The 27,054-nt window shown below is 42.1% G+C and overlaps 1 protein-coding gene across 4 annotated transcripts; it reads left to right on the top strand.

Moving 5' to 3' along the window:
• Positions 1 to 243: 243 nt before the first annotated feature.
• On the top strand, positions 244 to 26,658 carry LOC130069104 (UDP-glucuronosyltransferase 2A1-like). 4 transcript variants are annotated; one of them, XM_056232823.1, is made up of 6 exons: positions 244 to 1,029; positions 18,250 to 18,398; positions 20,900 to 21,031; positions 23,593 to 23,680; positions 25,344 to 25,563; positions 25,780 to 26,658. In XM_056232823.1, exons 1-6 carry the CDS (start codon positions 255 to 257, stop codon positions 26,075 to 26,077), a joined length of 1,662 nt encoding a protein of 553 aa, XP_056088798.1. In that variant the 5' UTR covers positions 244 to 254; the 3' UTR covers positions 26,078 to 26,658. The 4 variants fall into 4 exon arrangements, with proteins under 4 accessions (XP_056088798.1, XP_056088797.1, XP_056088799.1 ...); XM_056232822.1 differs by lacking the exon at positions 244 to 1,029 and adding an exon at positions 9,070 to 9,851; XM_056232824.1 differs by lacking the exon at positions 244 to 1,029 and adding an exon at positions 12,696 to 13,483.
• The last annotated feature ends 396 nt before the right edge of the window (positions 26,659 to 27,054 follow it).

The following is a 27,054-nucleotide window of genomic DNA, read 5'->3' on the forward strand; positions in this document are numbered from 1 at the left end:
GCATTACTTAATTTTGCTAGATTTCCCTGCCAGTAAAATAAAAAAAATAAAAAATAGTGAAAAGAAAAATTAAGTTATAACCAGATATACAAGCAAGCTGATGTTATAAAGGCATTGAGAATATAGATGCTAACAGAGGGACATAATCTACTTACTATTTCTTTAAAACTAAAGCTCAGTCAAGACCTTCCCCTTTATTTGATTGCATAACTTTGTCTTTCCATGTTTCCAGTCAGTAGCTCCTCCTCCTCCACATGCTGATCCTGCTTATTGTGCGCAGAAGTTTGTTCACCGCTGTCATGAGTCCCAGAAGAAGCACCAGTCTTTTCCTTTTGCTTGTTCTGCTGAACCTGGACCTGCAGTGTGTGTCAGGAGGGAAGATCCTCGTCTGGCCTGCCGAATTCAGCCACTGGCTCAATGTAAAAGTCATCATAGACGCATTGATCGAAAGAGGACACAATGTCACAGTGGTCACTCACACGGCCACACCGTCTGTCAAAACCACTCCATCCGAGGGCTATAATGTGGAGATTATACAGGTTCCTCACACAAAGCAGGACATCCTGGAGAACATGGAGAGGATGCTGAAATACTGGACTCATGAGCTACCGAATGACAACATCATCAAGGCTTCACTGAAGATCAAGGAGATGATTGACATTGGCAGTGAGCAGAATCGTGCCGTGTGCACTCAACTCTTTGCCAGAGAAGACCTCCTTGAGAAGTGGAGAGAAGAGAAGTTTGACGCATTACTGGCCGACCCTTTGTTCATGTGTGGGGAGCTGCTGGCACAGAAGTTGAACTTACCTTTTATTCTCAGTCTCAGGTTTTCCTTTGGTAACACATTGGAGAGACTTTGCGGACAACTGCCGGCTCCGCCATCCTACGTCCCTTCCATCGGCTCTGAGAACACAGATGAAATGAATTTCCTGCAGAGACTGAAAAATTTTCTGTCCTATGTCGGACAGGATTTTTTGTTTTATCTAGTCACTAAATCAAAGTGGGATCACTTGTATACAGAAATCCTGGGTAAGTACGTACGCTTGCATTTCATTTCTGTGGCAGGACTGCATTGCCTTATTTTTCTAGATACAATAAGTTGCCTCTTCATAAATGTTTCATCAGATAATAGGCCTCAGTGTAAGATTCATGTATTTGAATTGCATGTAAAATTTCCATCCATTTGGATTACAGTTGAGAATAGTTCATATTCACAAAAGCAAATTTAGGAACCAAATACCTTTTTATGTATTGCTTTTAAAAATGAAACCTAATCAGATACCAAACCAATTCTTATAGCTAAAAAACTTAAGTCTGTGCTTCCTTTTTAATGCTCTGATAGTGATTCAGGTTCAGCATCCAATCAATTCCCGATGGACAAAATCAAGTTTCACTCTGACATATGGACAAAAAAAAGTTTCACTCTGACATATTTCACAGTATATGAAAGACTTCCCTTATTCTAGCTGAGTTGTGGTTTTATCATGGCAATGCGGAGATTGGGCCAGTTGACAAAAGTGTAGGAACCCACGGAAAAAGTCAGTGACATATTTACAGTATTAAGGATATAAAACCGGGATTAAACACAGGGAATTAAAATGAGCTCAAAGAACCAAAACTACACTATGTGACACAATTCTTCATTTCAGTTCAAAACTTTAACTAAGGTTATTTATAAAAAGAAAAAAACATAATATTTTGTAATCGTTAGACTGTATTTGATCTGAGATCAGATATTGTGACACAATCCTCCACATAAAAAGTTGTGAAACACAGGATTTTCCTTTTTTGAGCCGCACCTCTTAATTCCTGTGTTCTGAATCAGTGTCATTGCACTTGAGCATATAACCATATTATACAAAGTGTTTACAAATGGTCTTAAACATGAACAAACATGAAAAATGTAACAAATTCTGGGTGACCAACTTTCAACAGTATTTTATTATATTCTACAGATTAGTCAAAGTCCTATCTGACCAATAAGCAACTGAAGGTTGTATGGAGTCCCAACCCCCTTTGAATAGCTTACCTTATTTTTATATAAAAAAAACAACAACTTCATTGTCATTTTGAATAGCCTCAACCTTTACACACAATACAAGAAACATAAAACCACTGATAATGTGCCCTACGCCATGCAGTAATTTCAACCTCAAGTGCACTGGAGTAGTACATCCGGCAAACTACAATACATTATCAGAAGATTATATGGGCCGCTCCTACCATCTAATGCCTTATGCACTTTGAAATCTTTCTTTTTTAAAGTTATCAAGAGCATTAATTTACACCATGTGTCATCAAGATGCTGTCACATTTCACCCATCACCTCTGCACTACATTTCCCATCATCCTCTCTGACTCTCACCTGCACACACTCCATATAATCACTGGTATCAATCACCCTCATGCACGCAGCGCCAGGTAGGACCTGGGAATTGGATGGAGCTTAGAGTAATTATAAAAGTAGGAAGAAATAGATAGATATGTGTATATGTGTGAAAGAATTAAACACTAAAAAATAAGGAAGAAATGCTTATAAGTAAATCATGACGGCACAACAGCAAAAGTAAGTAGCAATATGCACATAGGATGCAAAGCGCCAAAAAAACTGAAGAAGAAGAAGAATCACCCTCATCTGCTCCACACTACAAAAGCCTGCACTACACACACCTTCATTGTCTGGTCTCAACTAGGACTTTCCCAAGATGGGGATAATCCTTATCTGAGATGCCTACCACCATGTTCATTTCCTTGTCTTCAATCCTGCCTGTCTCCAGTCTCCAATTCGCCAACTCCCTGTATGAGAAAAACATCTCATTAGTTCAATACTCAGTGAAATATTGGTGTGTAGGGTGTGTGTGGTGCAACGTACCGGTACCTGTTTTCATCTGCTTCATCATCGTCTTCCTGGTTGTTGTCTATCTGCAGTATACTTACCATTTACCTGTGTGGATTAAAACTCGCTTATTGTTACTCACTACTTCTGTGAGTTTGTGTTTCCTGACAGAAGACCAGACCTAACCGATTGCAGCATGAGCATGCTTCTCCGCCTAACTGATCTGTTGTACTCCCTCACTCAAAATGGCCGTCCAGTTGAGGAGTATACTGAGGACTTCCTGGAGCTGGCGTCTACAGTTTACCTGGATGAGGATGATATGCTCATGTTTATTTTCCATGGAGGTTTGGATGAGCCTTTGCGTTGTAGGATGCCATGGGATGTGCATGGCTACACATTAGAGCAATATATTCTCTCTGCTCTCCCACTCAGGAGGACCACTCCTGAAAGACTCCGCTCCAGTCCCGGCCAAATCAGAATCCACTCCAATCCCAGCCAATCTAGAGTCCGCACCAGTTCAAACCAATTCAGAATACACTCCAGAGTTTGCTCAGATCCATGAGTCTGTCCAGGAGTTCACTCCAGTCCTAGAATCAGTTCGAGAATTTCATCAGACCAAGAGTCCGCTCCAGAATCTGCTTACTTCCCCGAACTCAACTAGGATTCCGCTCAGTTCCCAAAGCTCCACCCAGTGCCCGCTTTTGTCCCAGAGCTCAGCCCAGTGTCGGCTCCAGTGAGAGAGATTCCCGAGTCCGTTCCAGTGAGAGAGATTCCCGAGTCCGTTCCAGTGAGAGAGATTCCCGAGTCCGTTCCAGTGAGAGAGATTCCCAAGTCCGTTCCAGTGAGAGATTCACGCGTTTCAGCGAGAGAGATTCCCGAGTCCGTTCCAGCAAGAGAGATTCCCGAGTCCGTTCCAGTGAGAGAGATTCCCGAGTCCGTTCCAACGAGAGAGATTCCCGAGTCCGTTCCAGTGAGAGAGATTCCCGAGTCCGTTCCAGTGAGAGACATTCACGCGTTTCAGCGAGAGAGATCACCGAGTCCGTTCCAGTGAGAGAGATTTCCGAGTCGTTCCAGTGAGAGAGATTCCCGAGTCCGTTCCAGCGAGAGAGATTCCCGAGTCCGTTCCAGTGAGAGACATTCACGCGTTTCAGCGAGAGAGATTCCCGAGTCCTTTCTAGTGAGAGACATTCACGCGTTTCAGCGAGAGAGATTCCCGAGTCCGTTCTAGTGAGAGACATTCACGCGTTTCAGCGAGAGAGATTCCCGAGTCCGTTCCAGTGAGAGAGATTCCCGAGTCGTTCCAGTGAGAGAGATTCCCGAGTCGTTCCAGTGAGAGAGATTCCCGAGTCCGTTCCAGCGAGAGAGATTCCCGAGTCCGTTCCAGTGAGAGACATTCACGCGTTTCAGCGAGAGAGATTCCCGAGTCCGTTCTAGTGAGAGACATTCACGCGTTTCAGCGAGAGAGATTCCCGAGTCCGTTCTAGTGAGAGACATTCACGCGTTTCAGCGAGAGAGATTCCCGAGTCGTTCCAGTGAGAGAGATTCCCGAGTCGTTCCAGTGAGAGAGATTCCCAAGTCTGTTCCAGCGAGAGAGATTCCCGAGTCCGTTCCAGTGAGAGAGATTCCCGAGTCCGTTCCAGTGAGAGAGATTCCCGAGTCCGTTCCAGTGAGAGAGATTCCCGAGTCCGTTCCAGTGAGAGAGATTCACGCGTTTCAGCGAGAGAGATTTCTGAGTCCGTTCCAGTGAGAGAGATTACCGAGTCCGTTCCAGCGAGAGAGATTCCCGAGTCCGTTCTAGTGAGAGACATTCACGCGTTTCAGCGAGAGAGATTCCCGAGTCCGTTCTAGTGAGAGACATTCACGCGTTTCAGCGAGAGAGATTCCCGAGTCCGTTCCAGTGAGAGAGATTCCCGAGTCCGTTCCAGCGAGAGAGATTCCCGAGTCCGTTCCAGTGAGAGACATTCACGCGTTTCAGCGAGAGAGATTCCCGAGTCCGTTCTAGTGAGAGACATTCACGCGTTTCAGCGAGAGAGATTCCCGAGTCCGTTCTAGTGAGAGACATTCACGCGTTTCAGCGAGAGAGATTCCCGAGTCCGTTCTAGTGAGAGACATTCACGCGTTTCAGCGAGAGAGATTCCCGAGTCCGTTCTAGTGAGAGACATTCACGCGTTTCAGCGAGAGAGATTCCCGAGTCCGTTCCAGTGAGAGAGATTCCCGAGTCCGTTCCAGCGAGAGAGATTCCCGAGTCCGTTCCAGTGAGAGACATTCACGCGTTTCAGCGAGAGAGATTCCCGAGTCCGTTCTAGTGAGAGACATTCACGCGTTTCAGCGAGAGAGATTCCCGAGTCCGTTCTAGTGAGAGACATTCACGCGTTTCAGCGAGAGAGATTCCCGAGTCCGTTCTAGTGAGAGACATTCACGCGTTTCAGCGAGAGAGATTCCCGAGTCGTTCCAGTGAGAGAGATTCCCAAGTCTGTTCCAGCGAGAGAGATTCCCGAGTCCGTTCCAGTGAGAGAGATTCCCGAGTCCGTTCCAGTGAGAGAGATTCACGCGTTTCAGCGAGAGAGATTTCTGAGTCCGTTCCAGTGAGAGAGATTACCGAGTCCGTTCCAGCGAGAGAGATTCCCGAGTCCGTTCTAGTGAGAGACATTCACGCGTTTCAGCGAGAGAGATTCCCGAGTCCGTTCTAGTGAGAGACATTCACGCGTTTCAGCGAGAGAGATTCCCGAGTCCGTTCTAGTGAGAGACATTCACGCGTTTCAGCGAGAGAGATTCCCGAGTCGTTCCAGTGAGAGAGATTCCCGAGTCGTTCCAGAGAGAGAGATTCCCAAGTCTGTTCCACCAAGAGAGATTCCCGAGTCCGTTCCAGTGAGAGAGATTCCCGAGTCCGTTCCAGTGAGAGAGATTCACGCGTTTCAGCGAGAGAGATTTCTGAGTCCGTTCCAGTGAGAGAGATTACCGAGTCCGTTCCAGCGAGAGAGATTCCCGAGTCCGTTCCAGTGAGAGAGATTCACGCGTTTCAGCGAGAGAGATTTCTGAGTCCGTTTCAGTGAGAGAGATTACCGAGTCCGTTCCAGTGAGAGAGATTTCCGAGTCCGTTCCAGTGAGAGAGATTCACGCGTTTCAGCGAGAGAGATTTCTGAGTCCGTTCCAGTGAGAGAGATTACCGAGTCCGTTCCAGCGAGAGAGATTTCCGAGTCCGTTCCAGTGAGAGAGATTCACGCGTTTCAGCGAGAGAGATTTTTGAGTCCGTTCCAGTGAGAGAGATTACCGAGTCCGTTCCAGTGAGAGAGATTACCGAGTCCGTTCCAGTGAGAGAGATTCCCGAGTCCGTTCCAGTGAGAGAGATTCACGCGTTTCAGCGAGAGAGATTTCTGAGTCCGTTCCAGTGAGAGAGATTACCGAGTCCGTTCCAGCGAGAGAGATTTCCGAGTCCGTTCCAGTGAGAGAGATTCACGCGTTTCAGCGAGAGAGATTCCCGAGTCCGTTCCAGTGAGAGAGATTACCGAGTCCGTTCCAGCGAGAGAGATTTCTGAGTCCGTTCCAGTGAGAGAGATTACCGAGTCCGTTCCAGCGAGAGAGATTTCCGAGTCCGTTCCAGTGAGAGAGATTCACGCGTTTCAGCGAGAGAGATTCCCGAGTCCGTTTCAGCGAGAGAGATTTCTGAGTCCGTTCCAGTGAGAGAGATTACCGAGTCCGTTCCAGCGAGAGAGATTTCCGAGTCCGTTCCAGTGAGAGAGATTCACGCGTTTCAGCGAGAGAGATTTCTGAGTCCGTTCCAGTGAGAGAGATTACCGAGTCCGTTCCAGTGAGAGAGATTCCCGAGTCCGTTCCAGTGAGAGAGATTCACGCGTTTCAGCGAGAGAGATTTCTGAGTCCGTTCCAGTGAGAGAGATTACCGAGTCCGTTCCAGCGAGAGAGATTCCCGAGTCCGTTCCAGCGAGAGAGATTCCCGAGTCCGTTCCAGTGAGAGAGATTCCCGAGTCCGTTCCAGTGAGAGAGATTCCCGAGTCCGTTCCAGTGAGAGAGATTCCCGAGTCCGTTCCAGTGAGAGAGATTCCCGAGTCCGTTCCAGTGAGAGACATTAACGCGTTTCAGCGAGAGAGATTCCCGAGTGTCTCGTTACCTTGAGTGTCTCGTAAGCGGTAGCGACGAGCAGAAACTTTTGCTGCGCGGTGTCGTGGGTGTCTCCGGTCTCTCCGGGCTGGTACCGGTCCGGGTGGTATTTTCGGGCCAGCTGACGGTACGCGCGACCGATCTCTGCTTTACTGGACTTACGCGAAACCCCAAGCACGTCATAGCAACTCTGAGTCCCGCAATACAGTCCCTCGATGAGCGCGGCGACCGAAGAAAAATCCAAAATAAAGACAAAACGGATCCATAAAGTGAGTCTCAGCTCCACGGACGCGGCCATGTCAGCATTCTGATGCTGCGGTCGCTCTCTGATGACGCAACCTACACGTGTTTACTGTCTATGGTTGAACACTGTGCAAAACTCTTTTCCAATCGCGTGTCAAATTACTAGTCAAGTCTGTCTTCGTGGTCCTAATGCTCCCTTTCCAATGTTGACTACTCTAATCTAGCTTTTCAAATAATATTTTTTAGATCAATTCTTAATTAAACTCAGATCTCTTTGAATAATAAAGTCAGTGACCAAGAATGGAAAGACTTCTGGCTTCTTCAAATAAAAATAAATCTTCTGGGGTTTTTTTTTCTTTCTTTTTTATAACTAGAACTTTCCTATGAACTTTCAGTTTAATGACAGTATTTCACCCAGTTGCTTCCTTTTGTCATCTATGAAGAAACAATTACTCACTTATTTTGAAATAATGTTTTTGCACAAAATTCATAAAACTTCTGTATTAGCCTTTTGTTTTTACCCCTTAAACCCTTTTCATATTAAGTTTATAATTACTTTATTACTTATTTCTAGCAGAATTTTACATTGTTAGTTATTTTCACAGAAAATAACTCTTAAATTCAATAGCTTGAAAGACTATTCTATAGTGTAATTGTAACGTACGGACAGAGGCGGTCGGATCCATGTGCAGCACTTTATTTCAACTTAAAGGAACATTTCGACTTTTTGGGACTTTAGCTTATTCAACGTTTCCCCCAGAGTTAGATAAGTCCATACATACCTTTTTCATCTCCGTACGTGCTGTAAGTCTGTTTGACGCACTCACCGCTAGCTTAGCTTAGCACAAAGACTGGAAGACTGGACTTAGTGTGCTAGCTGTAGCCATTTACATCCAGTCTTTGTGCTAAGCTAGGCTAGCGGTGGGTGCGTCAAACAGACTTACAGCACGCACGGAGATGAAAAAGGTATGTATGGACTTATCTAACTCTGGGGGATACAGTGAATAAGCTAAAGTCCCAAAAAGTCGAAGTATTCCTTTAAACAAAAGCAGACATAAACTCGAGCAGACAGGGCAATCAGGTAACTCGTGGTCAAAACAGGCTTAGGTCGAGACCGGCAGCACAGGTTCATAAACAGTCCAGATAACAGGCAAGGATCAAGAGTCCAGGGAAACACGGAATACTAAAACAAGGAATAATGCTCAGAGATGTACGCTTACTGTGTAACAAGACTTCGCAAAGGACACAGGGATAACTCAGGCTTAAATAAGGAACTCAGTAACCCGTAATCAAACACAACTGAACATAATTAAACATAATGAGTCCATGGTGAAACATAGCACAGGAAGAGAGTGCCCTCCAGAGGCTCACGCGGGCACTCCAGCTGGCATTCATTGATTAAAGTAATACTTTAAGATAGATATATAATAAGCTAAGACTCTAACTGAATTCATATTCAAAAAAGCAAATTTAGTAACCAAATGCCTATATGTATCGCTTTTAAAAACAAATTAGTGCACCATAACAATTCTAAAAAGCCTGTGCTTTTCTTTATTTTAATGCTCTAATAGTGATTCCCCATTTTTATATATAATTGTGAAAGTGATGTTTTTTTAATGAGCATTACTTATTTTTTGCTAGATTTCCCTGCTAGTAAAATAAAAAAATTGAAAAATTGAAAAGAAAAATTAAGTTATAACCAGATATACAAGCAAGCTGATGTTATGAAGGCATTGAGAATATAGATGCTAACAGAGGGACATAATCTACTTACTATTTCTTTAAAACTAAAGCTCGGTCAAGACCTTCCCCTTTATTTGATTGCATAACTTTGTCTTTTCATGTTTCCATGCTGCCAGTCAGTAGCTCCTCCTCCTCCACATGCTGATCCTGCTTATTGTGCGCAGAAGTTTGTTCACCGCTGTCATGAGTCCCAGAAGAAGCACCAGTCTTTTCCTTTTGCTTGTTCTGCTGAACCTGGACCTGCAGTGTGTGTCAGGAGGGAAGATCCTCGTCTGGCCTGCCGAATTCAGCCACTGGCTAAATGTAAAAGTCATCATAGACGCATTGATCGAAAGAGGACACAATGTCACAGTGGTCACTCACACGGCCACACCGTCTGTCAAAACCACTCCATCCGAGGGCTATAATGTGGAGATTATACAGGTTCCTCACACAAAGCAGGACATCCTGGAGAACTTGGAAAGGAAGCTGATATGCTGGACTCATGATCTACCGAATGACAACATCATCAAGGCTTCACTGAAGATGAAGGAGATGATTGACATTGGCAGTGAGCAGAATCAGGCCGTGTGCACTCAACTCTTTGCCAGAGAAGACCTCCTTGAGAAGTGGAGAGAAGAGAAGTTTGACGCATTACTGGCCGACCCATGGTTCATGTGTGGGGAGCTGCTGGCACAGAAGTTGAACTTACCTTTTATTCTCAGTCTCAGGTTTTCCTATGGTAACACATTGGAGAGACTTTGCGGACAACTGCCGGCTCCGCCATCCTACGTCCCTTCCATCGGCTCTGAGAACACAGATGAAATGAATTTCCTGCAGAGACTGAAAAATGTTCTCTCAAACGGTGGACAGGATTTTTTGTTTTATCTAGTCTCTAAATCAAAGTGGGATCACTTATATACAGAAATCCTGGGTAAGTACGTACGCTTGCATTTCATTTCTGTGGCAGGACTGCATTGCCTTATTTTTCTAGATACAATAAGTTGCCTCTTCATAAATGTTTTATCAGATAATAGGCCTCAGATTCGAATTGCATGTAAAATTTCCATCCATTTGGATTACAGGTTTTACATAACCTAATGTGATCAATAATTGAGAATAGTTCATATTCACAAAAGCAAATTTAGGAACCAAACTTAAATTTGTGCCACGATATTGTTTTGTGTAGGTTTATTTTGAATTAGCCACAGACACACAAAAAGCCATTGAACATTTCCACCTCAATTGCAGGTAAAATCCATTTAATCGATAGACATGTTGACAGATTTAGTGACTGCTTGCCCCTGTTGAGAGGCAGTGATGATGTCATGAAGGAAAACACACTTGTGATCCTTGCACTTGCACTTTGCACCAATAGCTTACCTTATTCTTATAAGAAAACTTCATTGTCATTCTGAATAGCCTCAACCTTTAAACACAATACAAGAAACATATAACCACTGATAATGTGCACTGTGCCCTGCAGTAAGTTCAACCTCAAGTGCACTGGAGTAGTACATCCGGCAAACTACAATACATTATCCGAACAGACTGATCTCATGAAATGGCGTAGCCTATGTATGACACGCCAATTCGTATTTCCATTTTTCGTGCGCTATCAACACGCATAATCGCTTTTCAGCGTGTTTATCAACGCCGTTGACTTAACGTTACATTACTGTATATATAAATATATGACCTACCCCAACCCCGTCCCTAAACCTACCCGTCACTGGGGTTAATACCATTTATGAGTCTTCCCCTACCATCCTAGGGAAAAAAATATCGCTCCACAGATGTAGATCTACATTTTGCTTCGTTTCGCTCGGACATTTAACGGCGTGTAGGCCTACATGCACGCGGAATCACTCGGACGTTTAACGGCGTAGACATACACGCAAAAGATGACGGTTCGTTTCGGCGTGGACATACACGCGGCTAGCTCAAAATGCGTATAGATAATACGCCACTTGACTTGAGTGGTGTGTATGTTTACGCAAAGTCTTAATGTCATGTTGATCAGAAGATTATATGGGCCGCTCCTACCATTTGATGCCTTATGCACTTTGAAATCTTTCTTTTTCAAAGAAAATCAAGAGCATTAATTTACACCATGTGTCATCAAGATGCTGTCACGTTTCACCTATCACCTCTGCACTACATTTCCCATCATCCTCTCTGACTCTCACCTGCACACACTCCATATAATCACCCATACCTACCAGCAATCACCCTCAGTAGTCGCCAGGTAGGACCTGGGAATGGAATGGAGCATAGAGTAATTATAAAAGTAGGTAGAAATTAATAGATATGTGTATATGTGTGAAAGAATTAAACAATAAAAAAATAAGGAAGAATCATGACGGCAAAACAGCAAAAGTAGGTGGCAATATGCATACAGGATGCAAAGCGCCAAAAAACTGAAGAAGAAGAAGAAGAATCACCCTCATCTGCTCCACACTTTGTTTTCCATGGAGGTTTGGATGAGCCTTTGCGTTCTAGGATGCCGTGGGATGTGCATGGCTACACATTAGAGCAATATATTCTCTCTGCTCTCCTACTCCTGCTCCAGTCCCGGCCAAATCAGAATCCACTCCAGTCCCAGCCAATCTAGAGTCCGCACCAGTTCAAACCAATTCAGAATACACTCCAGAGTTTGCTCAGATCCATTCATCTTCATCATCGTCTTCCTGGCTGTTGTCTACTTGCAGTATACTTGATCAATTTTCCTGGCTTTATGGCCCAAGAAATCCAAAAATATGAGACCAGATTCATGACTTTTTAGCCCAAAGTATTCAAACGTTATAGGCAAAAAAAAAAAAAAAAATCATGACCTGTAGGTAGCACTATCCTCAAACTGCTCAGGTCCCTCCAGTTTATATACTTATTATTTTCTATATGGTTATTTGGTTTATTAATTTAATAATCTTTATGAAAAAGTACACGCTATCATACTTTTAAAATGAGTAATTACAATGGAAATGTACTTTAAGTGCAAACTGACTCTGAGTTCTGACAGTTCTCCATGTTTGCAATTAAATGTAAATGTTTTATAGTTGAAATTATATTAAATGCACTTAGTTGAACTTAAGAGTGCTTTTTAATAAACTTAAGTAGGACTTAATCATTACATATAATTTAATAGGCTAATTACTTCTATTGTCTTTGTAATATGGTTAAAGTGTAGCCTACCAACAAGCATTTGTGGTAAACTGAAATATAGCCTTTAGTCACTTCTATTGAAACTTGTATGTCACATAGCCTATTCAAATTTATTTGTATTTACAGTTGTCTATTGTAATGATGAGTTGCAATTCAGTTCATTTAAAATGTTACCTTTAAATGTAATATTGAATAATAGCCTACACTACAGTTAAAATGCAATCAAGTAGGCTACTTTACATGTTACTTTATGTTAGTCGACACATCAAAATAAGTGTAGGCTACTACTTTAAAGCATGAACAAAGATTATTAAAACATGATTTAAAATGTACTTTAAAGTAAAACTTTTTGACATTATTACAAAGTGCACTTTTTAAAAATATCAACGAGTCGTGAAAGTGTACATTCTCTCTTTATGTAGCCTACACTTAACCTTTTATTTTATTAATATGATATAGTCGGCACGAGCAGTTATGTAATACGTTTAAAAGGCAGGCTCTTCTTTTTCACAAGAGAATGTAATGTTGGTTTTTCTTCGAGTCTTTCCTGACTCCTACTACGTGACGTCACTTTCCTCCAAAGTCCTGCTGTTCCGCCCTTTACCTAGATACGCCTTCCTTATTAATCCAGATGCTAAGTGGGAAAGGTGGTTATCTGCTGCGTCTTCACGGGTGTTTCTGCCATGCACTGTTTGGGAAAGTCATGCACACTTTTCGTAATCTTCCTATTGACTGACGTGAGCTTTACGCACGGTGGCAATGTGCTCGTGCTGCCGGGAGAATACAGCCACTGGCACAACATGCGCAACATCGTGGAAGAGCTTCTGAACCGCAATCACAGTGTGACCGTTCTGGTGAGCTCAGCCTCGCCGTCCGTAAACTTCACAGCGCAGGAGAGGTTCCCGTTCCTGGTGTTTGACGTGCCTCTGAGGAAGGACGAGGCGCACAGTGTGAGCGAACAGCTGCTCAACATCTGGTTGCAGTACCCCACACCAAGCATGGTCACAATTGGTCTCCAGATCGTGGAGCTGGCGGGGAAAGTGAACGAATTGCTGCGCATCTCCTGCGACTCCATGCTGCGTAATGACGCGCTAATCGCGCGCTTGAGGGATTTAAAGTTTGATGTGCTCTTATATGATCCCATGTTCATATGCAGTGACTTGCTGGCAGAGATTCTGGACCTGCCACTCGTCCTTTCTCTGCGGTTGTCATTGGGGTTTTCCATGGAGAAGATGTGTGGACAGATGCCCTCACCGCCCTCTTATGTACCTGTTCCTCCGACGGTGATGACGGATCACATGTGCTTCATGGAAAGAGTGAAAAATATGATTATTTATGTTGTTTATTCCGTCGGGTTTCGGATGGCCTCGATGAGTTTGGATAATTACTACAGTGAAATATTAGGTAAGGACTCACGAAAGGGTTCACGAATGTTTTTTTTTTCTTCTCATGAACATCTTTATAGGGCATTGTGGGAAATGTAGTTTAGTTAGAAAAGCTTAAAGGGTTAGTTCACCCAAAAATGAAAATTCTGTCAGTAATTACTCTCCCTCATGTTGTTCAACCCCGTAAGACTTTCGTTCATCTTCGGAACACAAATTAAGATATTTTTGATTAAATCTGAGAGCTGGATCACTCCTCCATAGGCTTCTTAAGGGATCGATACTGGCCGGCCCAGAAGTTATGAAAGACATCGTTAAAATAGTCCGAGTGACTACAGTGGCTCAATCTTAAGTTTATCAAGCGACGAGAATACTTTTTGTGCGCAAAAAAACAAACAAAAAGAACGACTTTATTCAACTACTCTGTAAGGCCGTGATATTTCACGTAGTGAAACTACGCAAAGCTTCTAGGTTGCACGTCACACGTAGGCTCACTATTGGCCGACGCTGGTCATGTGTGTGATGCGTGACGTGCAATCTAGAAGCTTTGCGTAGTTTCACTACGTGAAATATTATTTTTCAAAAAAAAAATTGGGTGAACTAACCCTTTAATATGGAAGCTTACGCCACTGAAAAACATCTCACAATTCTGACTTTGGAAACTTGCAATTGTGAGGGAAAAAATCAAAATGTCCAGCATTATCACTTAAGCATGCTGTCTGCGTTTTGACATTTATACATTCCCAGTACATTATTGATATCAATAATTGCATTTTCACTTTTTGAAATAATTCTTGATATAAGAAATTGGATTTTTCACTATAGGCTGCCATTTAAATTCAGTTGTTGATATCAATAATGGATTTCTTAGTTGAAACATATCAGCTATGCATTTCTTAGTAGAAATATATATTTTTTATTTAAAAAAAAATACGTGGTAATACGTGGTAGTAGTAACCGTGTAATTATTTATATTAGAAATTATTATTATTTTTTTTATATGAGAATTTGGAATTTCAACTATAAGAAATCAATTCGATACAATTGAATTTGAATGGCAGCCTATGGTGATATTTATCTATTGTGAAAATAAATTAAAGATATCAAGAATGATAGTTTTTACTAGTTGAAATTAAATTCTTCTGTATTTGTAGTATTTCTGCGAGTGATGCTGTCATTGTTGATATCAAGGATTAAAAAAAATATATAGGCTATAGTGGAAATTGAATTGTTAATATCAATAGTTCATATCCTGTGAATGAATAAAAGTCAACATGGCTAGCCACAGTCTGTGCAACCGGGAATTATTGATAGCCTAGTGACATTCAGATTTTGTCCAAAACAATTAAGCTGCCAGCCGAACTGATGCATGACATTCTCTCTTTAATGTGGCATATTTCACAGACTGAAAACGTGCACCAAAAATGTACATTTACACACAAACTGACGACCAGCTGCAACTTTCAGACGCCATCTTTATTTTTTAGCTCAACTGTCACATAATGGAAAGCACAGGAATGTGGGATATATAAGGCAGCGAACAAACTTTCACTCTATGATGGTTAAATTTAGCAGTTAAAGCAACACTAAGTTAGATTTTTTACCTTAAAATAATGTTTCCAAAATCGTTTCAGTGGTTCAGGGTGAAAGGCACTTCTGGATTCGCTTTGTGGTCCTATATCTGCTATAACCACACTATGCAGCCCTATATCTGCTATAACCACACTATGCAGCCCTATATCTGCTATAACCACACTATGCAGCCCTATATCTGCTATAACCACGCTAGATTACCAGATCAGGTCGCGTTTCTGTAGTTCTAATGAGACATAAGAAAACTACAAATTTGACTTGCTTTACGTCAAGCGTTACAATAGTCATTTAGTTTTTCTTAGTTTTTGATGTCGCAATACATCATACTTTCATGAAATCATGCAACATAAGCCGCGTTTCCACCGCAGGAACTTTCCCCAGGAACTAGGAACTTTGGGGTGGTACTCCGTGTGTTTACACCGCAGGAACCAGGGTCTAAATGAAGTTCCGGGTAAAAATGTCCCCCCCAGAAAGTCCCTGCTGGCGAGGTAGTACTTTTTCAGAGTTCAGAAACTTTCGGGGTGGGACTTGTGCGCTGAACATGCTGATTGGTTCTTTTCCACTGTCTATGGTTCTTTTACCTTGTTCTCTCTGCCGGATGGCGCGCGTTCGTCCAATCCATGGTCATGTCCGCTATAGCTGATAACAAACGTTGTCTATCTAGCATTACGAGCTTTCTGAAATGAATACGCTTTGGTATTAGTGTTCGTCTCTTTTCTGCCGTTTTGTTAATTACCTCGTTAGTAAACCAATAGATCGCACACAAAAACAGCACAGCTTGAATCTCCTCAATACTTAAAACTCAAAACAAGTACGCGCAGACTGGGAGGAGCAATCGCACGCAGTTCAACATCACCAGACTAATCTTCCCGGTACTTTAGTCCACGGTGTAAACGCAGTGAGCAACCGTTCTGGGGCAAAAAAAGTTCCTATGAAAAAAGTTCCTGGGACAAAAAGTTCCTGGTAATTGCGGTGGAAACGCGGCTATACTCTACCTTGTCTGTGGACATCGTTCACTCCAAAGCCGGTGCTGGATAAACAGCGAGCATGCGTGCGACAGTAGGCTGCGGTAGGCTAAATTATTTACCACAGCGGTAACGGACAATTCCGCTTCCAACCTGTAGGGCGACCGCAGAGGAAAAGTTACTTGGTGTTGCTTTAATCCGCGAATCACATGCGTGCCGAACCGTGGGGGCTGGGGCTTCATCTATAACCGTCATGCATACGCACAAAAGATCCCCTGAAAGAGGCGTAGGCTACGCCACTTCTGTTGCATAAGTTGTGATTTTTTAAAAACAAAAGTGACGGGAAAATTGGCGCACCTGCACGCAAACTCTGACCCCATGCGTACGAACATTTTGGAAATACATGAAAACATTACAAAGTAGGCCTAGTTACAACATTTTTATATGATGCTGTTGTTGAACACTTTTCCTGTGGCATGCTGTGTTTTAATGTTTTAACTACAGCGAGGATTGCTTAGCAAATGATAATAGCATAACTCATGGTCTGAGAAAATATTTTCATGCAAATAATGATCAATAATGCACAATAAGGCCTACCTGTTTCCATTAAAAATATAAAGCAATTAAAAATACTATTTGGCCAGTGGAAAAGATTGAGACAAACTTTCTCTGAAATGTATTTTATACTATTTGATTTATTTATTCTGTACAAAATACTATAATGTATTTTGAAAGTATACTTTTTCAATGCATTGTTACAATGATCATTTCCAGCACACTGTTGAAATAAAAATATACCCTAAAATATATTTTTAGTAAAGTGCAAATAAATAGCACTTTTAAAAAATAAACTGAATTTTCATTTCAAGTATATTTTTCTAAAATATATTTTGAGAAAATGTACTAAAGTACAATTATTTTGTAGTGTGTTAAAAGTTGTATTGTGAAAATAGGTAAAAGCATGATGCTAATATTTAAAGATGTGTTAGTATTTGCAATGTACTATTGAAAAATGGATATATTTCAAATACAATGAAGTATACTTTTTTTTACTAGGGGTTGTCATGATAGAAATGAACTAGAACTAGGCTATAATAAACCCGAGTCTAGGTTGAAAGGTTGAAAACCCCTGCTATAAACTGACATCTGACTCAGAATTGCACTTACATTTTGTAAAAACAAAATAAAGCTGTTATAACAGTGTTGTTGCATATTCCTTGCAGTATTGGAAAATACACAATTTAGAGTGGGAATTGAGTGAAAGTGCAATTAAAGATATTATCCTTTGGCAAAATGACAAAGTGCACCTATACCCTCCATAATGCAACACGACCTTTGCCCAAATCCTGTTGTGTAAATCTTGCATTTGGGTCACTGTTCCATAGATCACACTGCACTTTTCTAAAGGCACAGACACTTGACCATGATTTCTGGGACTTTGCTTGTGTTCGTTCTGTTGTGTGGAGTAGAGGCTGGCAGGGTTTTGGTGTTGCCAGGCGAGTACAGCCACTGGCACAACATGCGTTCAATCGTAGACGCGTTAGTTGATAAGAACCACAGCGTGACGGTTCTGATCAGTTCTTCATCTCCTACTGTACAGTACACACGGAAGGAGCGGTTCACCTTCAATGTGTTTAAAGTCAACATGAAGAAAGAAGAGGCCGATGGTGTATGGAGGGACTTTATTCATCTCTGGATGACCGACACAGCCACCACGTTATACGAGAAAGTCTCCATGATCAGGCGAGTGATGTCAAACTTCATGGCGCTTTCTGCTGATACATGCAAGGGAATGTTCCACAATGAGGATCTTTTACACACGCTTCGGGAATCTCATTATGATGTGCTTTTATCTGATCCAATGATGCCATGCGCTGACTTGATGGCAGAGACGCTGAAAATCCCGTACGTCATCTCACTGCGCTCAACTTTCGCGTATAGTTTCGAGCAGTTTTGCGGTCAGATCCCCACACCACCATCCTATGTCCCTGCGGTCGCTGTGCAGGGTCACCTCACTGACCATATGAGCTTCACAGAGAGAGTTGAAAACATGCTCCTCTACATCATGCACACAACCATATTTCAATTGAACACGAGGTTTACTTTTGACCGGCTTTACACTGAATTGCGGGGTAACTATTTTTTGTTTGATCTAGGCCGACTTTTATGCTTTAACGTGTGACTTGACCTACTGTACATCAACTGAGTAGAAATATTTCTCATGTCACAGGCAAACCTACAACAATGTGTGAGACCATGGGGAAAGCTGACATCTGGTTGATTAGAACTTACTGGGATTTCGAGTATCCACGCCCACTCCTGCCTAATTTTAAATTTGTTGGAGGACTGCACTGCAAACCCGCAAAACCTCTGTCAAAGGTAATGACTTTGCTTTGCCGTATATTATTTTGAAACATCTGCTCTTCTGAAATATCTTTGATGCCTTTACATTTTATTTTTATTTGTATTAAAACAAGCATCGTTTGCAAATTAAGGAATCCTCACTTGAATAGATCAAGTAACATTGTAACTTTGGAGAGGGGTTTGGCTCTGTTGATCTTAAAGGGTTAGTTCACCCAAAAATGAAAATTATGTCATTAATGACTCTCCCTCATGTCGCTCCAAGGCCGTCAGACCTCCGTTCATCTTCAGAACACAGTTTAAGATATTTTAGATTTAGTCCGAGAGCTTTCTGTCCCTCCATTGAAAATGTATGTACGGTATACTGTCCTTGTCCAGAAAGGAAATAAAGACATCATCAAAGTAGTCCATGTGACATCAGTGGGTTAGTTAGAGTGTGTTGAAGCATCGAAAATACATTTTGGTCCAAAAATAACAAAAACTACGACTTTATTCAGCATTGTATTGTGTTCTGGTTCTGTTGTGGATCCGCGTTCAGTGCCGCCGCTGACGTAAGACGCTGCTGACGTGTGTCTGGTGTGTGTGTGTGTGTGTGTGTGTGTGTATTCTGGTTCTGTTGTGGATCCGCGTTCAGTGCCGCCGCTGACGTAAGACGCTGCTGACGTGTGTCTGGTGCGTCCGTGTATTCGGGTTCAAATAAATATGGCTGGGCAAAGAAATGCAAGTCGTCCTCTGTGTGGAAATCCTTAGACATGTTTGTGAAGATTGTTTTGTTTCCAGCGTGCGTCTCCCTCAGACTGTAAACGAAGCTCGGGCGCACCAGACACACGTCAGCAGCGTCTTACGTCAGCGGCGGCACTGAACGCGGATCCACAACAGAACCAGAATACACACACACACACACCAGACACACGTCAGCAGCGTCTTACGTCAGCAGCGGCACTGAACGCGGATCCACAACAGAACCGGAATACACACACACACACACCAGACACACGTCAGCAGCGTCTTACGTCAGCGGCGGCACTGAACGCGGATCCACAACAGAACCAGAATACACACACACACACACCAGACACACGTCAGCAGCGTCTTACGTCAGCAGCGGCACTGAACGCGGATCCACAACAGAACCGGAATACACACACACACACACCAGACACACGTCAGCAGCGTCTTACGTCAGCGGCGGCACTGAACGCGGATCCACAACAGAACCAGAATACACACACACACACACACACACACACACACACACCAGACACACGTCAGCAGCGTCTTACGTCAGCGGCGGCACTGAACGCGGATCCACAACAGAACCAGAATACACACACACACACACACACACCAGACACACGTCAGCAGCGTCTTACGTCAGCGGCGGCACTGAACGCGGATCCACAACAGAACCGGAATACACACACACACACACCAGACACACGTCAGCAGCGTCTTACGTCAGCGGCGGCACTGAACGCGGATCCACAACAGAACCAGAATACAATGCTGATACAATGGGTGAACTAACCCTTTAAAAGAAACTATGGATTTGCAATGTCATCCCATTTTGTAAACTGCATATTGTTTGAAACACTTTGGAAAATATCTTCCATTTAGGTCCGTAATTAAAAGGGAGAAATTGCATATCAGGGCAGAAAATTTACAGAATTTTTACATTAATTTTGTAACTCGGCACAAGAATATTTTTTGAGCCAAACAACTGATCTGTCAATCCTGTGCGATTAATTATTTTGGCCCTGTGGTCTGACTGATGGTACCAAAAGAATTTGCATGGTTCCAAACTTCTCAAATATTCTTTGCAGTGCATGAAATATAACAGATGAGGAAGAATATAAGTAATGACATACAGTATTTCACAGTACAATACAATATTGATGCTTGCAGTAATACACGGCAACTTTAGTACGACTGCTTTTTGGACCCAGTTGGTGCAATTATGTCATCTACAATCAGGGACAAACTTGAACTTTGGTAGAAATATCACGTTTTCAGAGTGCGTTAGAGTGCATTATGTTTTTTTGTGGGTTCAGAACCAGAATGAACACTTTCAAAGTCAAGTCAAGTCATCCTCATTTATATAGCGCTTTTAACAATGTAGATTTTTCCAAAGCAGCTTTACAGAGATAAACTTAATATAATTTAAGGTAACAGAGATTGGTTTGGTTTTATAGCGGTTCTTGAATAATGTTATTTTCCAGCTAAAGTTAGTTTTGATTGATTCACTTCCGTCGAAATGATCATTTGTTATGAAATTAGGGGCCACTAAGATGACACCATTCTCTCCAAACATACTTTAAACGCGAAGTGAACTTGTGATAAACGCTGATGGCGTTCACATGCGCATTAAGAATTGATTCAAAGAGAGTGATACATTTCTTTTCCCCATGATTCCTATTTCCTATTGTTAACTGTTAAGTAGTTTACATGGTGTATATGGTGGTTCAAGTCTTGTTTTCTGTTTCTGAGTTAAAGTATGTGGTCATTTGTGTGTCTTTTAGGAACTGGAGAAGTTTGTTCAGAGCTCAGGAGATCATGGCATTGTTGTTTTCTCATTGGGTTCCATGATCAACAACCTGACATTGGAAAGATCAAACACCATTGCTTCTGCTCTTGGTCAGATCCCACAAAAGGTGTGTAACTTTTTTTTATCTCTTTATAGCAATAATAAAGTTAATCCCACCACGCAGAAGCCGCGCTCACTGAGACGAACTGCTCTCATTGAGCTACCCCTAGGTCCCCGGCCTAAGATAACGCTGGATCTTGCGCCTCAGAAGCCGTCCTGATCCTTTAGGAAGGAAGAGGAGCAGGCTAAGTCCCCCTGGCCACCTGGGCCGAGGCTTGGAAAGCCATCCCTGGAGTGTATAGGTATTGAACACAGTAAAACGAGGTTACTCGCTGCAATTTGCTTGCAGGCCTCTCCACTTCTGGGGTGTCGTCACTCGTCACCACCTCGGTATAGGGAGCAACGTGGCTCATGTCCTCCGCACCGAAGTGATGAATTTGCTAGCGGAAGGAGCTGTAGAAACAAGAAGCTAAGAGTGAGCAGGAGTCTTAAAGGGTTAGTTCACCCAAAAATGAAAATTATGTCATTAATGACTCGCCCTCATGTCGTCCGAGAGCTTTCTGTCTCTCCATTGAAAATGTATGTACGGTATACTGTCCTTGTCCAGAAAAAAAATAAAGACATCATCCAAGTAGTCCATGTGACATCAGTGGGTTAGTTAGAGTGTGTTGAAGCATCGAAAATACATTTTGGTCCAAAAATAACAAAAACTAGGACTTTATTCAGCATTGTATTGTCTTACGGTTCTGTTGTGGATCCGCGTTCAGTGCCGCCGCTGACGTAAGACGCTGCTGACGTGTGTCTGGTGTGTGTGTGTGTGTGTATTCTGGTTCTGTTGTGGATCCGCGTTCAGTGCCGCTGCTGACGTGTGTCTGGTGTGTGTGTGTGTGTGTGTGTGTGTGTATTCTGGTTCTGTTGTGGATCCGCGTTCAGTGCCGCCGCTGACGTAAGACGCTGCTGACGTGTGTCTGGTGTGTGTGTGTGTGTGTGTATTCTGGTTCTGTTGTGGATCCGCGTTCAGTGCCGCCGCTGACGTAAGACGCTGCTGACGTGTGTCTGGTGTGTGTGTGTGTGTGTGTATTCTGGTTCTGTTGTGGATCCGCGTTCAGTGCCGCCGCTGACGTAAGACGCTGCTGACGTGTGTCTGGTGTGTGTGTGTGTGTGTGTGTGTGTGTGTGTGTGTGTGTGTGTGTGTGTGTGTGTGACGTAAGACGCTGCTGACGTGTGTCTGGTGTGTGTGTGTGTGTGTGTGTGTGTGTGTGTGTGTGTGTGACGTAAGACGCTGCTGACGTGTGTCTGGTGCGCCCGAGCTTCGTTTACAGTCTGAGGGAGACGCACGCTGGAAACAAAACAATCTTCGCAAACATGTCTAAGGATTTCCACACAGAGGAAGATTTGTTTTTTTTTGCCCAGCCAGATTTATTTGAACCCGAATACACACACACACACACACACACACACACACACACACACACACACCAGACACACGTCAGCAGCGTCTTACGTCAGCGGCGGAACTGAACGCGGATCCACAACAGAACCAGAATACACACACACACACACACACACCAGACACACGTCAGCAGCGTCTTACGTCAGCGGCGGCACTGAACGCGGATCCACAACAGAACCGGAAGACAATACAATGCTGAATAAAGTCCTAGTTTTTGTTATTTTTGGACCAAAATGTATTTTCGATGCTTCAACACATTCTAACTAACCCACTGATGTCACATGGACTACTTTGATGATGTCTTTATTTCCTTTCTGGACAAGGACAGTATACCGTACATACATTTACAATAGAGGGACAGAAAGCTCTCGGACTAAATCTAAAATATCTTAAACTGTGTTCTGAAGATGAACGGAGGTCTTACGGGCTTGGAGCGACATGAGGGAGAGTCATTAATGACATCATTTTCATTTTTGGGTGAACTAACCCTTTAATTACTCTGCCCTGTTCGGGCCTTAAGAGTATATATCAAGCGCTCTCCTCGTTCAGGCAGTCCAGCCGAGTGTCCATTGGTGACATTTGTGCGCTGGCCGGCTGATCCTCTCCGTCCACATTCGCCAGATTCTATAACCTGGATGTCCCTGCGCTACAAGCACAGGTCCTGTCTGTTTAAGCTTAGCATTGACCTCTACGTGAGCTCAACCCACCAGAACCCTCCATGCGACTCTGACATGTAGTCCGAGTCCCTTGTTGTTGGGTTTTATATCGCCCTATATTAAATAGGCCAGGGCCCCAGAACGATTGTCGTTCTGCAGTTCTAAGCATGGCAAGATTGCACTGGGTTCCCACTGAGTCTAGTGACGCAGTACGAGTGAACTGTATCGAAAGGGAACTTACTCGGTTACTAACATAACCTCGGTTCTCTGAGTACCGTGTCACCGGCCGTGCTTTTTCACGCTGCATGACTCGGCGTTCGTCGCTTCAGCCGAATTAACCTGATTCCCTATGGCAGATTGCCCGCTTATATAGAGGGATCTCCCTGCGTTATTCTATAATCTTCAGTAATCAGAGGAAAAGTAGTTTTCCACATTGCGTCTAGCGATGGCAGTGCTCGTTCCAGTTATCTCAGTGTACGTTAGTAACAGAGTACTTTCTCCATTTGTGTATTTGCACAGGTTATTTGGCGTTACAAGGGAAAAACACCAGAATCTCTCGCCCCCAATACAAAACTCTACGACTGGATCCCACAGAATGATTTGCTTGGTAAGGAAAGTGTTGTCATGTCTGCTCACCCTCTGATGGTCTTCGGGGTCTATTGGACCCCAAATGACTTTTGCTCAAATTAAAAAAAATGTTCTCTTTGTCCAAATGGTTTGAAACTTTCTACGGCTCTCAACACTTTCTAGATCTACAAAAAAAAAAAAAAAAAAAAAATTAATGATATCTGTTTTTATGTTGGCGTGACAAAAATAGTCACACTCGTGGTCTTCGGGGTCTATTGGACCCCGCAATCAAAATAGACAAAATAACATCATCAAAATCAGAAACAACGTAGAACACATAGACAGAAATGACAGAAATAAAGTGGCACACTTCCAACAATGCAAAAAACATCCACAATCCAAAATTATCATGCTCACCACAGGCGCACACACACACACAAACACACACATAAAGAGGAATACATTTATACAGGAATACATACAGACTATAAAAACTGTTCTCGTATCATTTGTAAAATAAAATAATCTAAAATGCAGAACCACCAGAAAAATAAATTGGTAACACTTAGACGCATTGAAAATGTGCGCACACACACATACACACACACGCACACACACACACAGACACACAAACACACACACACACACACAGGAATACATTTGTAAGGCTATAAAAAGTCTTATAATTTGTCAAATAAAATCATACAAAATGAAGAACCACCACAAAAATAAATTGGTAACACTTAGACGCATTGAAAATGTGCACACACACACATACACACACACGCACACACACACACAGACACACAAACACACACACACACACACAGGAATACATTTGTAAGGCTATAAAAAGTCTTATAATTTGTCAAATAAAATCATACAAAATGAAGAACCACCACAAAAATAAATTGGTGACACTGTACACATAAAAATAAAAATAAAATGTACACACACACACACACACACACACACAACAACAACAACAACAGTGAAGTGCCAAACCTGCTCCAACCCTGTCTGCAGAAGTCATGCGGTTTACCATGCATAGTGTTTTTTCAGTACAAAAAATGCTAAATTTTGACAAAAATTATATTATTTTTGTTATAATTGTGATTTTATAATATAGATATGGATATAGATAATTAGATATGAATCCAACTGAATCCAACTTTAGAAACTATATCTTTCAGTAATTCAAATAGCAAATAGCATATAATGGAGCTCTATAGCCATCTAGTGGTTAAAGTGATTTATTACAAATTTTAACCTGTATTTTCCAAAAAAATGGGCAAAAATCTTACATTAAACCTTGTAAAATTATCCATGGTATCCCCAGGAATGAAAGTTAGAAATCTGGGTCTTTTATAAAGTTTATTTAACATAAAATGCTGTTTTTAAAAAAAAAATCCTATTTAATTAAATATTTATTTATTTATTTATTTATAGAAATTTAAAAAAAAACATCATAAATTCTCCAAAAACTGCACAAATGTTGAGTAAAAACATTAATAAACAGAGTAAAATTATATTTGTTAAAAAAAAAATATATTGTTCGGTTACAAAATTAAATGTTGTTGTCTGGGGTCCAATAGACCCCGAAGACCACGAGTGTGACTTTTTTTTGAAGACCATCAGAGGGTTAAACACAAAGAACAATAACTGGTGTCAGATAGATATACTGACTTCATTTTATCTGATAGGACATGCAAAAACGAAGGCCTTCATTACCCATGGCGGGACAAATGGACTGTATGAGGCTATTTATCATGGCGTCCCAATGGTGGGTTTACCACTGTTTGCTGACCAGCCTGACAACCTGATGCACATGAAAACCAAAGGAGCTGCTGTTGTCCTTGATATCAATACAATGAAGTCCAAAGACCTGGCAGAAGCTCTCAAGACTGTATTAAATAATCCCTCGTGAGTTAAGTCTTTCATAAATTTTAAATAATCCATTACCAAAGGGCTCCACCAGTTTTTTTTTCAGTAGTTTAGAAACCACCCTAAAATGGCCGCCTACACTATTCACTTTAAACCTGATGTCATAGAAAAACACTCTAGTTCAAAGCATAGCTTGTCAATATAGCTTTGTAGAGCTTGTCTTGTGTTAAGCAGTGCTTTTTCTTCTCTAATCAGATACAAAGAAAGCGTCATGAGACTGTCCAGAATCCACCATGATCAGCCGATGAAACCTCTGGATCAGGCAGTTTACTGGATCGAATTTGTGATGCGGAATAAAGGAGCTAAACATCTACGAGTTCAGGCACATGAACTGAGCTGGTATCAGTACCACTGCCTGGACGTACTGGCCTTTTTAATCTCAATTGTTGCACTGATCACATTCCTCTTTATTAAAACGTGCAGTTTCTTTTTCCGTAAATGTTTCAGAAAGACTCGTCCTGATGGCAAAGCACAAAAGAATAAAAAAGAGTGAATGCATGTAGCCTTGCCCTCAATACTTCTCTACAGAGATGCGGTATGTGTGTCCTAACGTGTGTGCGACGGCCAGTGTGCATTTTGTGTATATTGCAAATCTACTTAAAGGTGCAGACTGCAGTATGTAATATTGTAAGCTAGCGGTTGAATTGGGTGCTGCAGTCTAAAGTCAAATTATTAGAGAGGGTTGTTTTCCCGCCACTTCCTCCTCAGACTCCACCCTCACGCGGGTTGCCAGATTTAGGACACAACTGTGATCAATCACCCAGTTCATTTCAGACCCAATACGCTGTGTTTTCCACCAACTGGCAACCTGGTGTGTCGAAATACTATTGGTTAAATTGGCAGTGGGCGGGATCACAGACCAAAACAAAAACATTCTGACCCGGAAAGCACATTTCAAAAGTAGAATAACTGGCAGCATTGTTTTTCTGAGAACCTGTTGAATTCAGCATGTTTCTTAAATCTATGCAAACATATGGCATTTTTATGGCTTTCCACAGTCAACAAAATTACATAAAGCACCTTTAATGAAACAAATACATGTGAATGTTCATGTAAAATAAACATATTACTTGATTTTCCATGCCGTTTGTCCTATGTAAGAAGAGTAACCGGCAGTTCTGGGAAGTAATTGATTAGATGTAATCTGGATTACGTAAACAGATTTAGAAAATAAAGTATTTGTTATTACAATAAATGACATTTTATAATGCTCATGATCAGAGTACAGTTCTTTCTTTATGAATTGCATGATTACATATTATTCACACAATGGCAGTAAATTATTCATAATTCTTTTTACTTTTAAATTTTCCTTTCTAAAAAAATCCTTCTCTGTGTCATACCATTTAGCTTTGAATGTTTTCATAATATAGAATGGCCATGTAAATGTCATGCAAATAAATAAACAACCCATTCTGAATTTGTTGACCAAAGCACCTCTCAATCAATTAGACCATCTACGAGACACAT

This window comes from Rhinichthys klamathensis, unplaced genomic scaffold (assembly GCF_029890125.1).
Source record: "Rhinichthys klamathensis goyatoka isolate OS25496 unplaced genomic scaffold, OSU_Roscu_1.1 h1tg000356l_1, whole genome shotgun sequence".
NCBI classification, from domain to species: domain Eukaryota; kingdom Metazoa; phylum Chordata; class Actinopteri; order Cypriniformes; family Leuciscidae; genus Rhinichthys; species Rhinichthys klamathensis.